At 43.2% G+C, this 23,759-nt stretch overlaps 1 protein-coding gene across 1 annotated transcript in view; it reads right to left on the bottom strand.

The window, feature by feature from the left end:
- The window catches only part of TBC1D22B (TBC1 domain family member 22B), a 73,528-nt gene that overhangs the window by 30,824 nt on the left and 18,945 nt on the right, over positions 1 to 23,759 (bottom strand). Inside the window, exons 3-8 of the mRNA XM_007972753.3 lie at positions 21,773 to 22,080; positions 18,954 to 19,133; positions 18,366 to 18,436; positions 16,860 to 16,988; positions 14,570 to 14,635; positions 10,298 to 10,412 (exon numbers count right to left, since the gene is read on the bottom strand). Of these exons, the coding sequence (XP_007970944.1) occupies positions 10,298 to 10,412; positions 14,570 to 14,635; positions 16,860 to 16,988; positions 18,366 to 18,436; positions 18,954 to 19,133; positions 21,773 to 22,080 (869 nt within the window). The remainder of the gene's footprint in view (positions 1 to 10,297; positions 10,413 to 14,569; positions 14,636 to 16,859; positions 16,989 to 18,365; positions 18,437 to 18,953; positions 19,134 to 21,772; positions 22,081 to 23,759) is intronic.

The raw sequence follows: 23,759 nt of genomic DNA, 5'->3' as shown, positions 1-23,759 counted from the left end.
TCTATCTCTGTTCAAGAAACGCATGACAGTGAGAAGTTGTATTTCTTTGAAATTTAATTTATATCCAGCAAGTGACAGGTAAATAAGATGAAGTACGTCCATATAATAGAATATTTGGCCATAGAAAAGAATGAAGTACTGACACGTGCTACAACATGAATGAATTTTGAAGATATTACGCTAAATAAAAGAAGCCAGACACAAAAGACTCCATATTGTGTGGTTCCATTTATATAAAATGTCCAGAATAGGGAAATCCCTAGATACAGAAGATTAGTGGTTGCCCAGGGATACAGGGGCTGGGAGGCTTAGGGGTGATGGCTAAAGAGTACGAGTGTTCTTTTTGGGGTGATAAAAAATGTTTTAAAATTGATTGTGGTGATATACAACTCTGTAAATACACTAAAAATTATTCACTGTACCCTTTAAATGAGTAAACTGTTTGGCATATGAAGTCCATCCCAATAAAGCTGTTACCAAAAACCCCACAAAAATGGTAACTTATAAATTTATTGCAGCTCCAATAAAAACTGTATTAATAAAAGGTTTCCCACTCCTAAATTTGATAAAAGTTGATTCTCAAGCTTAACTGGATGAACCTGGAAGACATTATGCAAAGTAAAAGTTGGTTTACAAAAGGACACATGCTGTACGAATCCACTTACATGAGGTATCTAAAATAGTCACAAACATAGAAACAGACAGAGTGGTGGCTGCCAGGGGCTGGGGGAAGGGGAAACAGAGGGTTGATGTTCAGAGGGTACAAATTTGATAACTGTGTGCAAGATGAGTATGTTCTAGAGATCTGCTGTACAACAATGTGCCCACAGCTAACGATACTGTATTGTGCACTTCAAAATTTGTTAAGAGGGTAGACCTCGTGTTAAGTGCTCTTATCACTGTAAGAAAAAGACAAAAAATAAACAAACTGAAAAATAAAGAAGTTCATCTGGAAGAACAACTAAGACAGTATTTTTTGAAAGGATAATGAAAGAGACTGGCACTGGGGTGGGCAGGGGGGCGGAATTAAAAGAAAAAAGCCACTAATAAAAAATAATTGGCCAGGTGCAGTGGCTCATACCTATAATCCCAGCGCTTTGGGAGGTCGAGGTGGGTGGATCACTTGAGGCCGGGAGTTCCAGACCAGCCTGGCCAACAGGGTAAAACCCCGTCTCTACTCAAAAACACAAAAATTAGCCAGGCATAGTGGCGCATGCCTATAGTCCCAGCTACTAGGGAGGCTGAGATGCGAGGATGGCCTGAATCCAGGAGATGAAAGTTGCAGTGAGCCGGGATTGCGCCATTGCACTTTAGTCTGGGCAACAGAGTAAGACTCCATCTCAAAATAAATAAATAAATAAAATATATAATAATAATAATTTAACAACTTTATAAACTCAAAAAATCTAAGCTGTGTGGTACTGGATAGAAATGGAGACAAATGAAATTAAACCAACAAAGCAGCAGAACCATGTAATTAAATGTATGTAATATTATGAAGAGAGATTTCACATCAGTGAAAAGATGGTGTATCATTTATAAATGGTGTTGAAATATTAGCTATGCAACTGGAATAGTAACTATAAATCTCAGTTATCACCATACAAGAAAATAAATTAGTAATGGAATTTAGAAAGTTAAATGTTAAAACCACCAGAATATTAGAAGAAAACATGGGAGAGTATTTTTGTAATTTTTTTTTTTTTTTGACAGAGTCTCACTCTGTCACCCAGGTTAGAGTGCAGTGGCGTGATCTTGGCTCACTGCAACCTCTGCCTCCTGGATTCAAGCGATTTTCCTGCCTCAGCCTCCCGCGTAGCTGGGGAAACAGGCAGCCACCACCATGCCCAGCTAATTCGTGTATTTTTGGTAGAGACGGGGTTTTGCCATGTTGACCAGATTGGTCTCGAACTCCTGGTCTCAGGTAATCCACCTGCCTCAGCCTCCCAAAGTGCTGGGATTACAGGCGTGAGCCACCGTGCCCAGCCAGTATTTTTGTAATCTTGAGGTGGGGAAGGAAAGAGTTCCTAAGCAAGATACCAAATCCAAAAATCCTAAAGGAGAAGCTGCTTCCTTCAGAGGCTTCATCACAGTTTGCAATTATCTGGTGACTTGTTTGTGAGCCTCCCTACCAGACAGGAGTTGCCACAAGGGCAGGCCATGTCTATCTCCTTGTCTATCTCCTACACATAGTGACAGCTCAATAAATACTTGTTGGACAGATCTGACTGCATAAAAATTAGTAAGTTCTACATAAAGAGACACAATTAGCAAAGTTAAGAGATAAATAATGGTCTGGGGAAAATATTAGGTTGGACTATATAAAATCCCCATGTTGGGGGGTAAAAAATGGTTGAGTATTAACAATTTATATGATTCAACCTAATATTTTTAACACATAGCAGATGAAGGATGAATTTATCTAATATACAAAAAGCTCTTACAAAACAAGACACGTCAATAATCCATTAGAAAAAACAGGTAAATGATTAAAGCAGCAGACCACAAAAGGAAATGATAATACAGATGAGAAAAGATACATAGTATCACTGACCAGAAAGTAGGAACAAAAACTGAAACAAACCATGATTTATCTGCTAGACAGGTAAAATACACTAGACTTCATCCATACACAGGTTTTGCTAAGGAGGTGAGGAAAAGTTCATCCACACATTCGTGGCTGGAGTACAAACTGGTATAAACATTTCTGGATTATAATTTAGTAGTACCTATTTGGCATGCTTTTAGGATGAGTCATTTCACTTCTAGGACTCTTTCAGAGAAATATGTATTTTAACAAGTGCACAAGAAAATATGTACAAGGATATTCACTGCGATGTTACTTACAACAGCTAAAAAGTGTAGGCAACTTAGGCCGGGCACAGTGGCTCACGCCTGTAATCCCAGCACTTTGTGAGGCTGAGACGGGCAGATCACAAGGTCAGGAGATCGAGACCATCCTGGCTAACATGGTGAAATCCAGTCTCTACTAAAAAATACAAAAAATTAGCCGTGCGTGGTGGTGGGCACCTGTAGTCCCAGCTACTCGGGAGGCTGAGGCAGGAGAATGGTGTGAACCTGGGAGGCGGAGCTTGCAGTGAGCCGAGATCGCGCCACTGCACTCCAGCCTCGGCAACAGAGCAAGACTCCATCTCAAAAAAAAAAAAAAACTGTAGGCAACTTAAATGTCCTTCTAGAGAAGAAAACTTAAATAAACTGGTTAAGCCTTATTACAGAAATAATGGAATTGATCAAAATAATGAAGTGGATCTGTATGTTCAGGCTTGGAAAGCTTGCTGTATGACATTTTTAAATGAACACAAGCAAAATATAGAAAAGTATGAATAGCTTGATTTCATTTTTCTGAACCCAGTAAAGAAAAGCAATGCATGCAGCTCCATCCATATGTAGGAAACGGTCTGGAAGAACACGTAAAAATAGGTTAACAACTGTAGTTATCTTGGGGGTGTGTGCGTGTGTGTTGTAACACTTCTATATATATATATTTTTTATTATACTTTAAGTTCTGGAATACATGCGTAGGATATGCAGGTTTGTTACACAGGTACACACATGCCATGGTGGTCTGCTGCACCCATAAACCTGTCATCTACATTATGTATTTCCCCTAATGCTATCTCTCCCCTAGGCCCCCAACCCCCAACAGGCCCCGATATGTTATGTTCCCCTCCCTGTGTCCATGTGTTCTCATTGTTCAACTCCCACCTATGAGTGAGAACATGTGGTGTTTAGTTTTCTGTTCCTGTGTTAGTTTGTTGAGAATGATGGTTTCCAGCTTCATCCATGTCCCTGTAAAGGACATGAACTCATTCTTTTTTATGGCTGCATAGTATTCCATGGTCTAAATGTGTCACATTTTTCTTTATCCAGTCTATCACTGATGTGCATTTGGGTTGGTTCCAAGTCTTTGCTATTGTGAACAGTGTTGCAATAAATATACACGGGCATGTATCTTTATAGTAGAATGTTGTTTTGATTTTTTAAATAAGCATACTTCTACTACAATTTTTTTTTTAAAAAGATGAGCAATAAGAAAGGTGCTGCCTGCTTTAGAGCATTGAATATAATCAGTGAAGCCATTAGAAGTCCAAGGACAAGGATTGAAGTTGAGATTCCACCAAGTCATATAAAGAGCACAGGTATTAAGACCAAAATACCTAGGTTTGAGTTTGAGAAGCTCATTAGACCCCTGAGTCTTGGATTTTTCACCTTATAAAATGGCTTGATACATCTACCTTAAACAGACATTGGGCCCTAGTAAAGGAAATCAGGTATGTCCAAGATCTTTCCAAATAGTGAAGTACTTTAAAAACCAGGGTAATGTTGCTTCTTGGCCAGAAAAACAAGGGCTACAACTACAAACTCCTAGGGAAAGAGAGATGGATGGGAGCTGGAGGATTAGGAGAGACAGCCAACTATAATATGCAGCTCTGATTTGGACCCTGATTCAAACTGTTAAATAGATTTATGAATACGACTGTATAGTAGATTACATAAAGGAGCTATTACTACTTTTTAGATGTGATAACTGCATTATGGCTTTGTGTTTTAAAAAATGTCTTTGGCCAGGTGCAGCGGCTCACGCCTGTAATCCCAGCACTTTGGGAGGCTGAGGCGGACAAATGGCTTGAGTCCAGGAGTTCAGGACCAGCCTGGGCAACATGGTGAAACCCTGTCTCTACAAAAAATACAAAAATTAGCCAGGCATGGTGGTGCAAGCCTGTAGTTCCAGCTACTCTGGAGGCTGAAGTGGGAGGATTGTTTGAGCCCAGGAGACGGAGGTTGCAGTGAGCTGAGATTGTGCCACTGCACTCCAGTCTGGGCGACAGAGTGAGACTGTCTCAAAAAACAAACAAAAAATTATGTGTGTGTGTGTGTGTGTACATACATATATACCTTTCAGAGATACATATAAAAACATTTATGCATAAAATGATATGATGTTTGACATTGAGATTTGCCTCAAAATAATTCACAATGGTGAGGGAGTAGAGAATGGATACAGGTTTAGATAAAACAAGACTGGGATCAGGCATGGTGGCTCATGCCTGTAATCCCAACACTTTGGGAGGCTGAGGCAGGAGGACGCTTGAGCTCAGGGGTTCAAGATAAGCCTGGGCAACGTGGCAAAAACTTATCTCTACAAAAAATACAAAAAATTGGCCAAATGTGATGGCACTCCCCTGTAGTCCCAATTATTCGGGATGCTGAGGTGAGAGGATCACTTGAACCAGCAGGCTGAGGCTACAGTGAGCCATGATCATGCCACCACACTCCAGCCAGGGTGACAGAGTAAGACCCTGTCTCAATCAATTAATCAACAAATAAATAATACTTTATTATTTATTATTATTTTTTGAGATGGAGTCTCCCTCTGTTGCTCAGACAGGAGTACAATGGCGTGATCTCAGCTCACTGCGACTTCTGCCTCCTGGGTTCAAGCAATTCTCCTGCATCAGCCTCTCCAGTAGCTAGGATTACAGGTGCATGCCACCACACCCCACTAATTAGTAAATAATACTTTATTATTAAAAAATGCTATTTACTGAATCATCTGAGCCTTCAGCAAGTCATAATCTTTTTGCCACTGGAGGATCTTGCCTCAATGTTGATGGCTGCTGACTGTCAGGGTGGTGGTTGCTAAAGGCTGGGCTGGCTGTGACAATTTCTTAAGACAGTAATGAAGTTGGCCACATTGATTGACTTTTCCTTTCACAAAAGATTTCTCTGTAGCATGTGATTCTGTTTGACAGCATTTTACCCACAGTAGAATTTCTTTCAAAATTAAATCAGTCTCTTGCCTGCCACCATGTAAGACATGACTCTGCTCCTCATTTGTCTTCTGCTATGATTGTGAGGCCTCCCCAGCCATGTGGAACTTTGGCTGGGGAACAGACCAGGGAATCAGTGGCTTTGGAGAGGAGCCAAGCATTAAATCTCAGCTAATGAACCTTATTCAGTCTGTAAGAATTTTGATGAGAGTGCCATTGATAATAGTAAACTCAACTGCAATTGTGTTTCTCTTATTATTTGGATGAGTATCAGTGGAGGAAAGGGCAACTCAGAAGACATGCCAGCAGAAGTTATTACCTCAGTCATTACTGGAAATCTTAGCTGGCTGACCTTGCACTTGACAAGAATGTAACGGTGAAAATAAAACCAGACTTTCTATTTATCTGAAAAAAACAAAAAAAATTTAAAAATGAAGTCAATCTGGCCAGGTGTGGTAGCTCACTCCTATACTCTCAGCACTTTGGGAGGTCGAGGCAGGACTACTTGAGGTCAGGAATTCAAGACCAGCCTGGGCAACACAATGAGAACCTCATCTCTACAAAAAATTTAAAAATTAGCTGGGTGTGGTGGTGCACAGCTGTAGTCCCAGCTACTCAGGAGGCTGAGGCAGGAGGATCACTTGAGACCAGGAGTTTGAGATTACAGTTTGAGCTATGATTACACCACTGCACTCCAGCCTGGGCAAAAGAGTGGGACCCTGTCTCCAAATAAATAAATAAACAAATAAATAACATTTTTTTAAAAATTGGAGTCAACCTTCTCAAATCCTGCCACTGCTTTACTAATTGAGTTTACGTAATATTCTAAATCCTTTGTTGTCATTTCAAATGTTCATAGCATCTTCACCAGGAGCAGATTCCATCTCAAGAAAGTATGTCAGCTATAGCTTTACTAAATTACTAAATATATCTCTTAAATAATAAGACTCAGAAGTTGAAATGACTCCTTGATCCACAGGCTGCAGAACAGACATTGTGTTAGCAGGTATGAAAACATTAATCTCCTTGTACATCTCCATCAGAGCTCTCAGGTGTCTAGGTTCATTGTCAATGGACAGTGCTATTTTGAAAGAAATCTTTTTTTGTGAGCAAGAGGTCTCAACAGTGGCCTTAAAATATTCAATAAACCATGCTATAAACAGATGTGCTGTCATCCAAGCTTTATTGTTCCACTTAAAAAGCATAGGCAGAGTATATTTTGCATAATTCTTAAGGGCTCTAGGGTTTTTGGAATGGTAAGTGAGCACGGGCTTCAACTTAAAGTCACCAGCTGCCTTAGCCCCTAACAAGAGAGCCAGCCTGTCCTTCGAAGCCAGACTCTGACTACTCCTCTCTAGCTATGAAAGTCCTAGATAGCAGGCTGGTCATAGTGGTTACTACATACTTGTAATCCCAACTACTCAGGAGGCCAAGACGGGAGGATCACTTGAACCAGGAATTCAAGACCAGCCTGGGCAACATACTAAGACCCCCTCTCTACAAAAATTGTTTTTATAAAGTTAGCCAGGTGTGGTGGGTGTGCATCTGCAGTTCTAGCTACTCAGGGGGCAGGAGGATTGCTTTAGTCAGAGTATAATGTTACAGTGTGCTATGATCATGCTACTGTCTCTTAAAAAAATAATTAAATTTAAAAAAGAAAGTCCTGGATGGCATCTTTTTCCAATAGAAGGCTGTTTTGTCTATACTGAAAATCTGCTGTTTAGTGTACCGCCTTCATCAGTGATCTTAGCTAGATCTTCCAGATAATTTGCTGCAGCTTCTCCATCAGCACTTGTTGCTTCACCCTGCACTTTTATGTTATGGAGATGGCTTCTTTCCTTAAACTTCATGAAAACCAACTTTGCTAGCTTCAAACTTTTCTTCTGCAGCTTCCTCACCTCTCTTAGCCTCTATGGAAGTGAAGAGAGTTAAGGCCTTGCTCTGGGTTAAGCTCAGGATTTAGGGAATATTGTGGCTGGTTTGATCTTCTATCCAGAACACTAAAACTTTCTCCATATCAGCAATAAGGCTATTTTGCTCTTATATTATTTGTGTGTTCACTGGAGTAGCACTTTTAATTCCTTCAAGAACTTTTCCTTTGCTCACAATTTGGCATACTGGCACAAGAGGCATAGCTTTCAGCCTGGCTCAGCTTTTTTTTTTTTTTTTTTTTTGAGGCCGAGTTTCGCTCTGTCGCCCAGGCTGGAGTGCAGTGGCCGGATCTCAGCTCACTGCAAGCTCCGCCTCCCGGGTTCACGCCATTCTCCTGCCTCGAGACTCCCGAGTAGCTGGGACTACAGGCGCCCGCCACCTCGCCCGGCTAGATTTTTGTATTTTTTAGTAGAGACGGGGTTTCACCGGGTTAGCCAGGATGGTCTTGATCTCCTGACCTCGTGATCCGCCCGTCTCGGCCTCCCAAAGTGCTGGGATTACAGGCTTGAGCCACCGTGCCCGGCCCTGGCTCAGCTTTTGACCTGCCTTCTTCATTAAGCTTAATCACTTATAGCTTTTGATTTAAAGCGAGAGACATGTAACTTCCTTTCCCTTAAACACTTACAAGCCATTGCAGAGTTATTAATTGACCTAATTTGAATATTGTTGTGTCTCAGGGAATAGGTAGGCCCAAGGAGAGGGAGATGAGGAAGGATCAGCTGGTGGAGCAATCAGAACACACACAACATTTATAAATTAAGTTCACTGTCTTATATGGAGGCAGTTCATGGCACCCTGAAATAATTACAACAATAACATCAAAGTTCGCTGATCACAGATGACCATGACAGATATAATAATAATGAAAAGTTAAAAATACTGTGAGAATTACCAGAATGTGACACAGAGACACAAAGTGAACACATGCTTTTGAAAAGTGGCACTGATAGACTTGCTCAATGCAGGGTTGCCACAAATCTTCAATTTATAAAACTGCAATATCTACAAAGCTCAATAAAACAAGATATGCCTCTACCAAGATTAGAAAGCAGTCATATCTATCACAGGAAGGCACACTGCTTGATGGGGTTGAGGTAGTAATGGGATGGGCACCTAAAGAAAGTGAAGACAGGCTTGGAACAAAATATAAATACAAAAAACAAAGCTAACAAGATAATTAAATATCTAATCAGAACGACAGCTGCTGAGGATTATTTTTAACTGGCACAACACTGTTAGCAAGATTTCATGACAGCATTTAGATTTCAAATGTAAATTAATGAATGGGTTAATACCATTCTAGGCTCATTCTTCAATATTATTTTAGAAAATTATTACTGCAAGAAGCAACTAAAAAATCCCAACAGATCAGCTGAACTGCTCTCTTGATAAAATTATACAACATAGTAGAATTATGCTGCTTCCAAAAGTTGGTCTATTAAGGCGGGGGGGTGGGGGGAAGATGTAAAAAGTCCTCTAGAAAAAGCCTTCTTAGTCAGTTGCCTTAGTTTTCCAAGATTGCCTCATGAAAGACCTCATCATCCCTTTGAGCCCCATTGGAAAACCTGGATAGGATAGACCAAGTGAGATATTTCTTATGCTGTCCTCTCCAAAGGGCTCCACTCTCACCCATTTCTCATCACCCAACCCCCTAACCCCTCCAAATGGCTTCCTCCAAAAACCACAATCATCCACCACCCTCAGAGTCTAAAGAAAATGGTTTTAGTCCTAGCTCTGCCTCTAATAAGGAGACAGAGAATCTCAAAACTTCTCAGTGAAATCAGGGATTACATGAATGGCTTTCTAAGATCCCTTTCGATGTTCTTATTCCTACATGAGGTTCTCCTTACCTAAGGAAACAAAGCATCAGGCCGTGGCAGATGGGTTTTCCTGTGACTCTCTCAGCAGAAGTGATTAAGGAAACCAAAACAGAGAAACACAGGATCCTCAACTCCTTTAAGACTCTGCTTAACTTAGGCTGGCCGGCAGAGGCTGGGACTACAAGAAAACCTAACTGCTGCCATGAAATCAAATCTCTTTCTAAAGTGACAAGAACCCAGTGGGGTGAGAGGTGAAGAAGGAGTGGGGAGAAATCAAGGTCTTGGAGTTCTCCTTGGCCCATTCCATCACTTCCTGTATGTGCTGGGTTCTGGTGCCACAACCTTTTGTCCTCTGCATGTCCACATCCTGCTCCTAAGATACAGCAAGTGAACTGGAGTGTGCAGGCCTGATGTCCAATCTAAAATTCCAGTTTACATGGATGAGAGCCTGAGTTGGAAACAAGTTCAAAATAATCCTAAAATAATCTCAAATAAACCATAAAACTACAAAACATATCAATGTGGTCATTCTTGTGACAAAGCAGATCTTTTTAGGTGAGATCTGTGACCATCTTAAGAGATAAATTCCAGGCAGCAATCGCTGTTAAAAGTAGTTTTAGCTGTGTATTCCAAAGGCACTATCTATTTTCTAGCAAGACATACCCACTGGCTGGACTCTTGGGAAAAACAAACAGACAGACGGCAGATAAGAAAGAGCAATAGCTTGTTCAACTTGGTACTAATGCTTCTTACCCACATATTCTGAGAGGAAGACGACAAAGAATGGAGTGACCAGGTCATTAATTCCCTGGACATACCCACTGGCAGGGTGGCGGATGGCCCAAATAAATAGAATTCTTTCAAAGATCTAGGAAAATGAGAAAGAAAGACACGAGTGTTAAATCATGGGGACACACTCCCTCCCTCTGTTTACCTACTTCACTATTTACCTCTGGGTTGGTGTAGAATGTTTAGGAAAATTTTAAAATACTGTGGGATAAAGAAGTATATAAATGCAAAAAGTTTCTAATACACTAATTGTTTTCAAGTAGGGGTAGATACTTCTTGCCCTTTATTCATTTTTTCATTATCTGGTCACCATAATACAAAATTGGGAAAAGGAAAGAATTGCAACCTAAATGACTTAGAAAACATTTGGGATGAATGCTGTGAATTCAGGCCACCACATTCTCATCTGTAGATACTGTTTTCTATTTCCAAGAGCAAGATATCAGAACATCCTAGTTCTGATGCTTTTTTCTAAATTTTTTTTTTGTCATTATAGGATTTAGAGAGGAAATACCTTCTCTACTACCCTCCACTCTCCCTGCTGAGAAGAAAGGAGGTCTAGATTTAATTCTAACCCAGCCTGACTAGGACCAAATGACAGACTGCACATTGCAGGAAGTCACTTCACATATCAGGATACAACTCAGACATCTGCTAAGGATAGGAAGTTAAACAAAATCCTATGGACTCCTACAGCCGGGTATTTGAGAACAGAGAAACCAGCCAGGGCCCCCATGGGAAAGACCCTGGGGTTTAGCATATTAGCCACAAGAAGCCAGAGGCCTAGGCTGGGGAGAAAGGAAAGATCTTTATGGTCCCTTTACAGAATCATGCCCTGTCCCACTCAACTATACACTCCTTGCTTTCATTAGGCCCTCTGAGTTTCTCCCCACCTTCTCTCAACCTGATGATACCCATTGCCTGGTTTCATCCTGGTGACCACAACTCCTGAGTCTGACACATTCTTGAGACTGGTTTTGACTAGGCTGCCTCATGTCTCTGTGAACCACACCAGAGAGATGGCAGAGGTGATGATGAGTACATGCAGATGATAGGGTAGGAGATTAGAAAGCACGTGGACTCAGGAGAATCTCAGCCAATCACCTCAGCATCAGAATGAAGAGGCCCTCTCAAGCAGGTGCAAGGGAGAAAAACCTCCCAGGGAGACCAATAAACAGGAAATGGTTATATGGTTTTTGGAGATGGTTATCTAGTGTAGGAGGGACATAGAGAATCTAGAGACATATAAAGGATGCTTCCCAGCCCCTCTGTCATAGATAGTTGTGTCTACAGCTGGCAAACAGAGCTGAGAAACGGTTTCCTTCACTGTCAACACTGCTGCCTTCACAGGCAGTGAGAACAAAGCCCTCCTTGGAAGGGAGCTGGCCTCTCTGCCTTCACTAGACCTACCACCCATTTGCTTTGTGCGGTTGAGGAAAAGGCACAGCAACCTCATTTGCATTCAGCCCAACACTCTAATGGGAGCATTCTTACACTCTATTTGCTCTCTGTTGCTAAATGACCCCTCTATTTTGAAAACACAGCCAAAGTTAGAACTATCATTTTAAGAAAAATCTCAAGAATTCCCTGGCTCACTCTCTTTCTTTGTACTTCTTGTGACCTGGGTCTGTCTAGATGCCTCTGTTAAAAAGCTCCTCCAGGTTGTTCTTTCCAAAGGACTTAGAAGGGCTTCTACTCCATAGGATCGGTCCCTTGTAAATACTCATATCCTTGGCGCCTGGCTGTAACAATGGCCAAGTACATGGAAGCTAGCTGTTCAGAATCAGGAGACCTGTAATCATCCTGTCTAGTAAGGGTGGGACAACACAGACACACTCACACGGTCAAGTGAAGTGGTCAAAGAGATGGAAACTGAAGAGCACCAAGCCTGGTAATCAAGGGAGACCATGGGATGCTCACTGTAGAAAAAGTCTGGGATAATCCTGCCTTATAGAGAGGAGTGGATAGGAGAACCCCTGGAGGTTTTCCTATGTCTCTTCTACCAGTGTGGGTAATTTTTACATACTATAGTCAATTCTTAGGTATCTTTCAGGTTTTCAAAGCAAGCCTTTCCGTATTCAGTGTTACTTAGTTCTTTGCTTCTTGGTTGGCATTTTTACTAGACTGGATGGTGGCTCACGCCTTGTAATTCCAGCATTTTGAGAGGAAAAGCAGTAAGAGTGCTTGAGGCCAGGGGTTCAAGACCAGTCCTGGGCAACAAAGCAAGACCCCATCTTTACAAAAAATTATGAGAAAAAAATTAGCCAGGTGTGGTGATGCATGATTGTAGCCCCAGCTACTTGGGAGGCTGAGGCAGGAGGACTGCTTGAGCCCAGGAGGTAGAGGCTGCAGTGAACTATGATCACACTATTGCACTCTAGCCTAGGTGACAGAGTGAGACCTTTTCTCTTAAAAAGTTAAAAAAAATTAAAAAGATGACTGTAGCCTGCTAGATGAAATGGTAATTCAGGAAAAATTGGAAAGAATAAAGTTTGAGTTCCCATATTATATTCAGGATGCACTACTAAGAGAAGTCATCAGCCCCCAACCTTTTTGTTTGTTTGTTTTTTGAGATAGGATCTTGCTCTGTCACTCAGGCTAGAGTGCAGTGGCATGATCATGGCTCATTGCAGCTTTGACCACCTGGGCTCAAGAGATCCTCCCTCCTTACCCTCCCAATAGCACAGGCACAGAAGCACAGGCACATACCACCACGCCTGGCTAATTCTGTAACTTTTTTGAGACAGAGTCTCGCTATGTTACCAGACTGGTCTCAAACTCCTGGGTTCAGGCTGGTCTCAAACTCGTGGGCTCAAGCAATCCCTCTGGCCTTGGCCTCCCAAAGTGCTGGGATTATAGGAGTGAGTCACCATGCCTGGCTGAGAAGCCTTTTAAACTGACTACTTTCCCCATCTCCAAATTTAGAGTAAGCATGCACAGGTAAAAGAAAAGTCTCTGAACATCTCCAAGTTAAAATGAGGAATAAGCAGTGCTGAGCCATGGAAAACTGTATGGGAGGATAAAGGGATCGTGAATGGGTTTTTAGCTTCCTATGTGCTGAATCTTATAGTTAAAATAATGGTGTTACCTTCAAAATCGTCTTTATGCTATGGGTAAGACATGAGGGACCCCACCAGTGGAGACATCTATATTTAAACAAAATTATAAATATAGCCCAAAGTCAAATAGAAATTATTTTCAGCATTTTAACCATCATCCCTCTCTATTATGAGAATGGCAAGTTCCGTTAAAAGAGCACTAACACTTAGTGTCCTGGCTACTGTAAAGTTGCAAAGGAAATCCCTAATCTTAAGACGTTTACAGTTACTGCTTGAGTCAAAACATAATAGTCCCACTGACACCTTCCATGTACTTCATTAACTTGTTAGGTCTCAAAACATAACTACTAATCCCACTTCTAAATATATACCCAAAAGAATTTAAAACAGAGACTCAAACAGATAGTCACATACCCATACTGGCAGTAGCATTACTCACAATAGCCAAAATGTGAAAGCAACCCACATGTCCACTGACAGATGAATAGCTCAACAGTGTGTGTTACATATGCACAACGGAATATCATACAGCCTTAAAAAAGGAAGGAAATTCACACATGCAACAACAGGCATGAACCTTGAAGATATTATGCTAAGTGAAATAAGCCAGTCACAAAAGGACAAATATTTTATGGTTCCACTTATTTGAGCTACCTGGAGTAGTCAAATTCTTAGAGACAAATAGAATGGAGGCTGCTGGGGGAGTTAATATTTAAAGGGTACAGAGGTTCAGTTTGGGAAGATGAAAAATGTTCTGGAAGTGGATGGTGATGGTCATACAACAATGTGACTGTACTTAATGCCACCGAGCTGTACACTAAAAAATGGTTAACATAGTAAATTTTATATTATGTATATTTTACCACAATTTAAAAAATCACTACTTCCAGCTTGATAAAGTAGAGCAAATACAGGAATAGGAATTCTAAGATGTGGTTCTTCATTCTGCCACCAGGTAGACTCAAAATTCTGAGCAAGTTCCTTAGCCTTTCAAAGTGTTATTCCGCTCACAGATTTGTTATGAAGATGAAATGAGAATGCATGAAACCGTGCTCTAAAGGAACCAAAGCTGCATATATGAACGTAAGGTACTATTATGATTAGCCGCAAACCTGTAAACAGGTGCCACAGAACTATGCAGGGAGAAGCGCCAAAGAACATTAAGTAATTCCCTCACCTCCTGTACAAGTGGTTGCTGGAACAACGGAATGAGAGGATTTGTCCTTGGAATGTCAATGTGAATCTGAAAAAGAGAAGGCATGTCCAAAAACACAAATGCCAGTTTGTTCTTTTTTTTGTTGTTGAGACGAAGTCTCGCTCTTGTCCCCCAGGCTGGAGTGTAATTGGCACTATCTCGGCTCACCGCAACCTCCGCTTCCAGGGTTCAAGCGATTCTCCTGTCTCAGCCTCCCAAGTAGCTAGGATTTCAGGTATCTGTCCCTATGCCTGGCTAATTTTTGTATTTTTAGTAGAGACGGGGTTTCACCATGTTGGCGTAGCTGGTCTCAAACTCCTGACCTCAGATGACCCACTCGCCTCGGCCTCCCAAAGTGCTGGGATTACACGTGTGAGCCACCATGCTCGGTCCAGTTTGTTCTTTTGACAAGTTTTTTTTTTCTTTAAAGAAATGGGAATCAAAGCAGTAAGAAAACACAGTTTATCTTCAGAAAGAAGTGACTGACACAGAAAAAAAATCTAGTTATACCTACCTGCCCATATGGAACATGTTTCCATGATAACAGTAGTTTATTAGGAAACCGCCCAAAAGAATCCACTTAAGTCAAATGGCAATAGGCTTCACAGCCTGAGGGTTTTTTCTTATTGCTCTGAAGTCTGTTTCACTCTGGGCTGGCATGTATGTAGCAGGTATGATCCAAGTAGGTACCCCTCTTTCAGAATCTTACTCATCGGCAGTTCCTAAGAACTAGAAGAGCTCAGAAAGCTGCATAAATGTCCTAAAATAGGGAACCAGAGATGAACTTGTTTGTGAAGTCATGACGTGTAAGAAGTGGGGAAGGGCCAGGGGCAATGGCTCACGTTTGTAATCCCAGCACTTTGGGAGGCCGAGGCGGGTGGATCACTTGAGGTCAGGAGTTTGAGACCAGCCTGGCCAACATGATGAAACCCCATCTGCACTAAAAATACACAAATTAGAGCTGGGTGCGGTGGCTCACGCCTGTAATCCCAGCACTTTGGGAGGCTGAGGTGGGTGGATCACCTGAGGTCAGGAGTTCGAGACCAGCCTGGCCAACATGGCAAAACCCTGTCTCTACTAAAATTACAAAAATTAGCTGGGTATGGTGGTGTGCGCCTGTAATCCCAGCTACCCAAGAGGCTGAGGCAGGAGAATTGGTGGAACCTAGGGGACAGAGACTGGTGTGAGCCGAGATTGCACCACTGCACTCCAGCCTAGGTGACAGAACAAGACTCCGTCTCAAAAAAAAATAAACAAAATATTAGCTGGGCCTGGTGGTGCATGCCTATAATCCCAGCTACTCAGGAAGCTGAGGCAGGAGAATCACTTGAACCCGGGAGGTGGAGGCTGCAGTAAGCCAAGATCGCGCCACTGCACTCCAGCCCGGACGACAGAGCAAGACTCCATCTCAAAAAAAAAAAAAGTGGGGAAGGACCAAAATGAGTTGGCCTTCAGTAACTGAAGCTGAAAGTTCTTACTTCTGTTACCTAAGACATCACTATGTCCATTTCAATTCGGGGATTTCCCAACGCCCAGTCTAGCTATGCAAAAGACTGTGTCAGCAGCAGCAGCAGAGGCTACTTCAGTTCTTGAGGCTTGTTGTAGATAGCTGCCCACCTTTCACTTTCTGCAACCCCTGGCCTACTCTTCTCCTCCCTCCACGTGTGATGTTGGGAGCAGACCTTTCCGCAGACCATGAGGACCATTGTGGGCAGACGGAAGACTCCCTGACAAGACTACTGATAGCTATAGCTCCTACAGACAGTCACAGAGGCCGAAACAGCACTGCAGCTGCCAGAAAGACATACTGATGTCATAGTCCAGAGGGACTGGACCACTGCTAAGTGAGCTTGTCTTTCCTCTCCATACTCGATAACTCTTACTACTCACAGTGTGGTTGGTGGACCAGCAGCAGCAGCATTGCAAGGGAGCACATTAGAACTTCAGGTTTTACCCAAGACCTGCTAAATCTGAATCTGCATTTTCTCATAATCTCTAGGTGAGATCGTATCAAAATCCTAGGTGATTTGTATGTACATTAAAGTTTGAGAAGCACCGCACTGACGAGTGCCAAAAAAGTCTGTCTATTTAAAATGGCTAAAATCAGAGCTGCTTAATAAAAAGAGGGGAAACAGTTTTGAGGATAAATTTAACTCCTAACCAATATACCACAGCCTGAGGACCTGGAAAGCGTGTACCCTGAGAGCACTACCATGAGACATACCTAAAGTGTATGACTGGTAAGCAAAGAGGCAGCAGGTGATGACTGTACCTGTCTGTAGGTATCCTGGTGATGTTCCTCATTTCGAGAGTCATAATACTGTTCAATGAAGCCAAAATATTCCTCCCGCTTCCGCTGCAGGGTCAACTTCCTCCTCTCAGTGTTTGCTGGGAGATAGCCCTACAGACAAGACTGTTGGTCAGATGGGGAAAGACAATGGTTGGATAAATCCTTAATTTTTATCTTAATCTATGCAGTGGTTTAGAAACTATCAAGAAGGAAAACTGCCAAGGGTAAATCCCTTTTTGGTTCTGGCCACCCAATTTTTTGCCCTCTTCTCATTGAATGAGATCCACATGTGAGCAGATGAAGCAAGGCCAGCTTTCCTAGGATTATTTACTCCCTTGGCCCTGCACTGTGCTGGAGCTTGAGCCACTGGTGAGCACTCCTCAGCTCCCAGAGCTGGCACAGTACAGGAGTGAATGTAGGTCAGTGGGAGGGAGCTGGACCCAAGTCATGGCCTTGGAGGGCTGCGTGTGTCCAGGGCCATACTTCTGAGAAATGCAGGGATATAGCAACCTCTACAGCACATCTCAGCAGTGTGCCAAGTAAGTTGGTGCCAGTTACATTCTTTTCCAGTGTAACTTTCAGAATTACCAGCTTAGGAAGCAGCTGAATGGAATCCGTGACATAACAGCTACAACACTCAGACAGAACTTCTGGCAGCAGCCCCCAGCCTAGCCAAAGCTCCAGGCCAACTTTCATTCTTATCCTTGGTCTAGATCCCACTCTCATTCTTATATTTTCTGTTCCCCTTCCGTTCTCACCAAATCTACTCTGAATAGCATTCAAACTGATTAGAAGTGGCAGAGGCAATAATTACATGGTTGCAAGAGTAGAGGTGGGGCGAGCAGTCAGGAGACAGACCCTTCTTCTTGAAAACATTTATGTAATGCATTCCACAGTGAGTGCTTGGAGAGCAGGGACTGTGGTTTATTCATTTTTGTATCTGCTCAGAGCATCTGGCACTATGCCTGGCAAACAGCAGGCCCTCAATCAATCCTCACTAGATGAATGAATGAATTTTACAGGCTCAGGAAACCCAAGTGTTCCTATCGTAGCGGCTGGCACAGTGCTCTGTACTTGGTGAAAGCAGGACTAGTAAGGCTTCCAAGGGAGGCCCATTTGTCAACTCTTCACAGATCAAAGTGGGTTTCAACTTTTGGTTATTCCAACTGAAACAGGAGTGAAGTACAGGGAATGTTTGAGCTTGCTCAAAGCAAGTGCTGGGGTCACCCTATCTCACTCTATTCTTCCTCGCTGTTAAGAACGTGAGACCATGACTATTGGTACAAGTCTGTGTACCTCTACATGTGTGTGAATAAACTCTCAAGAATGTGTTTATGCACAGAAATAGGACTACAGTCCCATAGTTCTGTCATATCCAGTAGGACTAGAGAAGTCTATGGAGTTAAGACCAATGTGTCCAGACTAACCTCATCAGGCAAGAAGGGCTGTGTGAGGCTCACACTTCTCTACACAGTAGGTAGAACTCACCGACAGGAGTCTCCAGGTTACAGGTCGAACCTCCCTGGGAACCCCTGGCCAGCTACACTTCCTCAGTTCATCTGTAAACAGAAAACAGCCTTGTTAGGTGAACTCTCCACAAATGCTCTAAGGCAAACCGCAACCAGCACTGCCTGATGTCTCCTTCCATTCACGTAAGACCACCACCACCACTTGCTACCCATAAGCACAGGGAAAAACCCAAAACAGCCCTGAGCAGCCAAGTGCCAAGGACATGGCCTTGCAGTAGCAGTTCTGTCAGCTCAGAGATGAAAGTTAGAGGGGAAGAGAAAGACCAGTGGGTGTAGATTTCAGTAAGAGTCACCATGAGATAGAGGAGATCAAAGTCAGAATAGTTGCACTAGGGTCTACAGGCCACAGAAACCAGTCCCACCTAATTTGGTCCATAATCTCTAGTAACATATGTCTGACTTAATACCTGCATGTCACTGCAATGGGCACCAGGTCAGGAGAAGCTAGAAAAGTAAAAGAAGGAAGAATAAAGAGCAGTAGCTTCCAGGTCTCTGAGAATTCCAGTCACCAAAAGCTCCTACCTTGCCTGGGCTCACAGGGACTCACCTAAGTCAGTGTTGTGGCTGGAGAGAAGCTGACGGAATTTTTCTAGGCGGGTTTTCTCCCGGACAGTCATTGGGGGGGCCCCAGAAGCATTCTGATCCGAGATCCGGGCAACGAGGGGGATGATGGGCCGGAGAGGGAGTGACTGCTGTTTGTGGAGTGGGTTCCTCAGGCATGTATCACCTGAGATCATTTGAAAAAGAAACAGAACGGGCTGTGTGAGGAGCATGGATTCTGAGAAGCCTTAAACCTAACCGTTCAGCATCGTGTCTCCTCCCCAAGGCCGTGGCTGCCTGTATGCACTGCCTGAGGTGCCCAGCTAAGGGGCAGCGAGGGGCCAGAACCCAGCCACGCTCCATTCACTGCCCAGAGAAAGGGCTGCAGTTATATCAAACACACCAAGGCACCTTAGGTGCTAACAGAGATTCCAGATGCTGCAGCAACTTTTGAGAACTTTTTTGGTGACTCTAAAGGAAAATCAAATGTTTTCTTTCTACCCCAACTTGGAACTTTTCTTGGTGCCAAACAGTGAGTTTAGTTTAGTCTAAGGCAGAGTTTTCCTTCCCATTCCACATCCCAGAGCACATAAGGAATGATGACAATGCAGATGACACCACAAAGCACAAGGCTGCAATAAATGGAGGTGGTTGCTCTCCACAAGCCCCGGAACCCCCGGCTGCTCCATGGACTAAGAGGATCAATATCTCCACACATCCTGTACCTGGTTCTTGGCCCATCAGTGTGCCCTGGTGAGAAGCTCTGGCCTAAGGCAATCCTGCCTTTGGTGGCTGCGGTTCCTTTGTGCGCCTACATTTCCCACCAAAATGAACCAGTTCTTAATTCTGCCAGGATATGACTGAAATAACAAACAAAGACTCAAACTGAACTCTGTCTTGTTCTCGACATTTCTAGACTGGATGGTGGGTAGGGTGAATAAGCACTACAGGACTCACATATATTGAGTGTTTCCTATGTATAAGGCATATAGGTCACTTTTACATATGACCTCTCATTTGATCCTTAGAACACATGGTAGGAATGTATAACTACTTTACAGACAAGAAACTGCAGCTCAGGGAGGTTAAATTATTTGCAAGTAAGAGGTGAAAAACCACCTTAGGTAAGCCTGACTCTGAAACTCTTATATTACCATAAGCAAAACTCAGTTTTTAATTCTAGTTGTGCTTACATGACTGCCTCATACTCTTTACACGGCTGGGCCTTAAAAAGTAGTAGTCATGGCCGGGCGCGGTGGCTCAAGCCTGTAATCCCAGCACTTTGGGAGGCCGAGACGGGCGGATCACGAGGTCAGGAGACCGAGACCATCCTGGCTAACCCGGTGAAACCCCGTCTCTACTAAAAAATACAAAAAAAAAAAACTAGCCAGGCAAGGTGGCGGGCGCCTGTAGTCCCAGCTACTCGGGAGGCTGAGGCAGGAGAATGGCATAAACCTGGGAGGCGGAGCTTGCAGTGAGCTGAGATCCGGCCGCTGCACTCCAGCCTGGGCGACAGAGCGAGACTCCATCTCAAAAAAAAAAAAAAAAAAAAAGTAGTAGTCACAACAAAAATTAAACAGTGAATATCAACCAACCAGTACTACTAGAAGATTTACAAAAACAACTTCCACGAGGCAGTTGGCTGGGACACCTAGTGTAATGAGAGGACTAGAAAATGCAGACACACTACAAAGCTGAGACAGATGTAAATCTCCGCTATTACCTATTTACAGACAGATGCCCGCAGGAGAAAACCTCCTTAGGGAGAATGCTCTGGGCTGGGCCAGGGAGGTCCTGGCTGCACAGGGCAGCTCATTATGGATCACAGTAGGGGCCTTCCTCACACTGGGAATCTCTGGAGACCCTCCATCGCCGTGTGTAGACATCTTCCACAGCCTGCAGCTGTGGCCACCTGGTCAGTAACACTGAATGCCTATCTGTGCATGGCACTGAAGGTTCACGCTAGAGCCCAAATCAGTGATGGAAAATAACTGTGGAATGATTGCAAAGACCTTACAGCCATGAAAAAAGTTCCCTCAGAACATGAGCCAGGGCTCTGATGTTCTTCTATTTCCTTTTCACCCTTTACCCGCTCACCACTTTAACTCTCACTGCAATGACAAAGCTTCCCTCTCCAGTTCCCAACATACTTTCATAAAACCCATTAGGGCAACATTAAACACAACCATGAATATTTAAAGGAATACACTGAGAGTCCCCAAAGGTCTAATAAAACCACCTTCGCATCAACCGTTACTCTGGCCAGTTTCCCGAAAAGAAACAGAGAGGCCTCTACTTCCATCCCACCCAACCTGACGGGACCTGCCTGATGGTCAGGAAGCCAAGACCTGGGGCCTTTAGGCACATCTGCTCCCTCCCTCAGGAACAGGAAGAGACAATTTTATGCTAGTTGCTGTTCCCCAGGGCTGAGAAAGTCAAACCACAGTGGCCAAACAATTGTGAAATTCAGCCACTAACAGCTTTAAATTAGTTAATATTTCTAAACCTGACCAGGCCTAAAGCAATGTGAAGCAATCAAACCAGAAGTTTTGGACTCCACCACAGGGAAAGGAAGAAGAGAAGAGGAGAATGGCAAACAACACCTGGGTGTTAGAAAGTGAAGGCCCAGGTTACCAGACTGGGCAGCCACCACTGTGGGAGGGGTAAGTATAGCTTGTGACCACTCAGGCTTAATGATGCCATATCTCAGGCTTGAGTTTACCACCCCACTGAATATCTGAGTGAGGCCACAAAGAAAAATCGCTTTTATTTAAAATGCATGCTGCTGAGAAGCCTGAGGCTATGAAGGGAGCAGGAAGGACTTACTAGAGTTTCTGGACAGCTGGGCATCACTGCTGGACTTTATGACCTTGTAGTTGGCAGGAACATCCGATGTCGTTGACTGGGACCGTTCTGGTTTTACCCTCAGCTTGCTGTGGTTTTCTAGAACTTGGGCTGCAGTTGCCAAAGCAACTTTTGAGTTCAGAGTTTGGAAAGAAGGTGAGGAAAAGTCCTCTTCCTCATCATCGCCAATGTCCCAAGCATCACTGGTATTCCGTGCAAACTCGTGAAAACTGGAGGCCTTCTTATTCTTCAGAGGAACTGTGCTGACTTTTGATCGTTCTTTAATGAAACTTCAAGAAAGGAGACACGATTACCAAGGAATGGCCTGACACGTCTGACCACCTGCATTTGCTTATTATTATAATGTTAATAAATTACAGACTACTCCATACATAATCATTAGCTTCTTCAAACAAAAACTGCCCATATCCATTCTTCATCTAGATACATCCAGACCAGCCTGAGATCGCAGAGACAGATGTAGCAGAGACAGCAATGGTCACCAAACATCCCATGTGCTCTTGTATACTTCCTGGCCCCCATGCACTTGGGTGAGGCCATATGACCAGTTCTGGCCAATGGACTAAGAAGAGAAATAAGGCGATTACTTCCAGGCAAAGTAAAGAATAGGTGTCAGTTCTGTATAACCTCTTTTTTTTTTTTTTTTGAGACAGAGTTTCTGTCACCCAGGCTGGAGTGCAGTGGTATGATCATGGCTCACTGCAGTCTTGACCTCCTAGGCTCAAGTGATCCTCCCAGCACAGCCTCTTGAGTAGCTGGGACTACAGGTGTGCACCACCATGCCTAGCTAATTTTATTATTATTTTCTGTAGACACAAGGTTTCACTATGTTGCCCAGGCTGGTCTTGAACTCCTGGGCTCAAGCAATCCTCCCACCTTGGCCTCCCAAATTGTTGCGTTACTGACCTATAGCTTCTCTTCTGTCATGATGACTGGCAAGATGGTAGAGACTCCCTCAGCCTAGGTAACTGAGTGACTATGTGAAGCAGCAGTAACTATGTCGAGGAGCCTGCCCTCTGCCCTTACCCACCCCCATTTTAGACATGTAGCATGAGCAGGAAATAGACCTTTACTGTGTTAATCCACTGAGATTTGAGAGTTGATCTGCTATCACTTAGAGTAGCACATAAACTACTTGCAGAAAACGAGATAATTTTAGGTAGTCCACATACGTAGCATTAAACCTTAAGTCCCAAAATAAAAAAGTTGTTCCATTTTTTTGTTCTTCTGCTAGCCTTGAGAAGAAGGTTGAAGTTTGGTGCTACTCTGTCTTTAAGACCATTTTCTAAGTAGGTAGCAAAGTGAGAGCAGCCTCAGAATCAATATATTTTCTAGCAACAAGATCTGGCTCCAAATTTAATAAGACTGTTTGGTTTTTCACTGGGTATTTATACGGTTCTTTTCTTTTAAGAGTCAGGGCCTTGCTGTCACCCAGGGTGGAGTGATGCAGTGCAGTAGAGAAATCTTGGCTCACTGCAGTCTTGAACTCCTGTGCTCAAGCAATCCTTCCACCTCAGCCTCCTGAGTAGCTGGACTACAGGCGCACACCACCATGCTTAGATTTTTTTTTTTTTTTTAAGAAATAAGGGTCTCATTATGTTGCTCTCGCTAATCTCAAACTCCTGGCCTCAAGTGATCCTCTCACCTTAGCCTCCCATATTGCTGGGATCACAAGTATGAGCCACCACGCCCGGCCGGTTTTCATTACATTTTTGAAGCAGATGATGATTCAATATATTTGAAGTAGATTAAGAATTGGAATTTATTCAAATGAAGACTTGCCAATAGAAACTGGGAGGACACTTTCCAACACAATGAAGAAGAAAGAAGGGAGAAAAGGCTGTCATTCCCCGTGACATAAAGACACGAGACTCAAGGCAGACCATTCTGAGGTTGCCAGAAATGATTTTATGGACACCAGCCCACAAAACCCAAAATTCAACCAACC

Source organism: Chlorocebus sabaeus, chromosome 17 (genome assembly GCF_047675955.1).
Source record: "Chlorocebus sabaeus isolate Y175 chromosome 17, mChlSab1.0.hap1, whole genome shotgun sequence".
Classification (NCBI taxonomy): Eukaryota; Metazoa; Chordata; class Mammalia; order Primates; family Cercopithecidae; genus Chlorocebus; species Chlorocebus sabaeus.
This window is presented reverse-complemented; position numbering and strand designations above follow the sequence as displayed.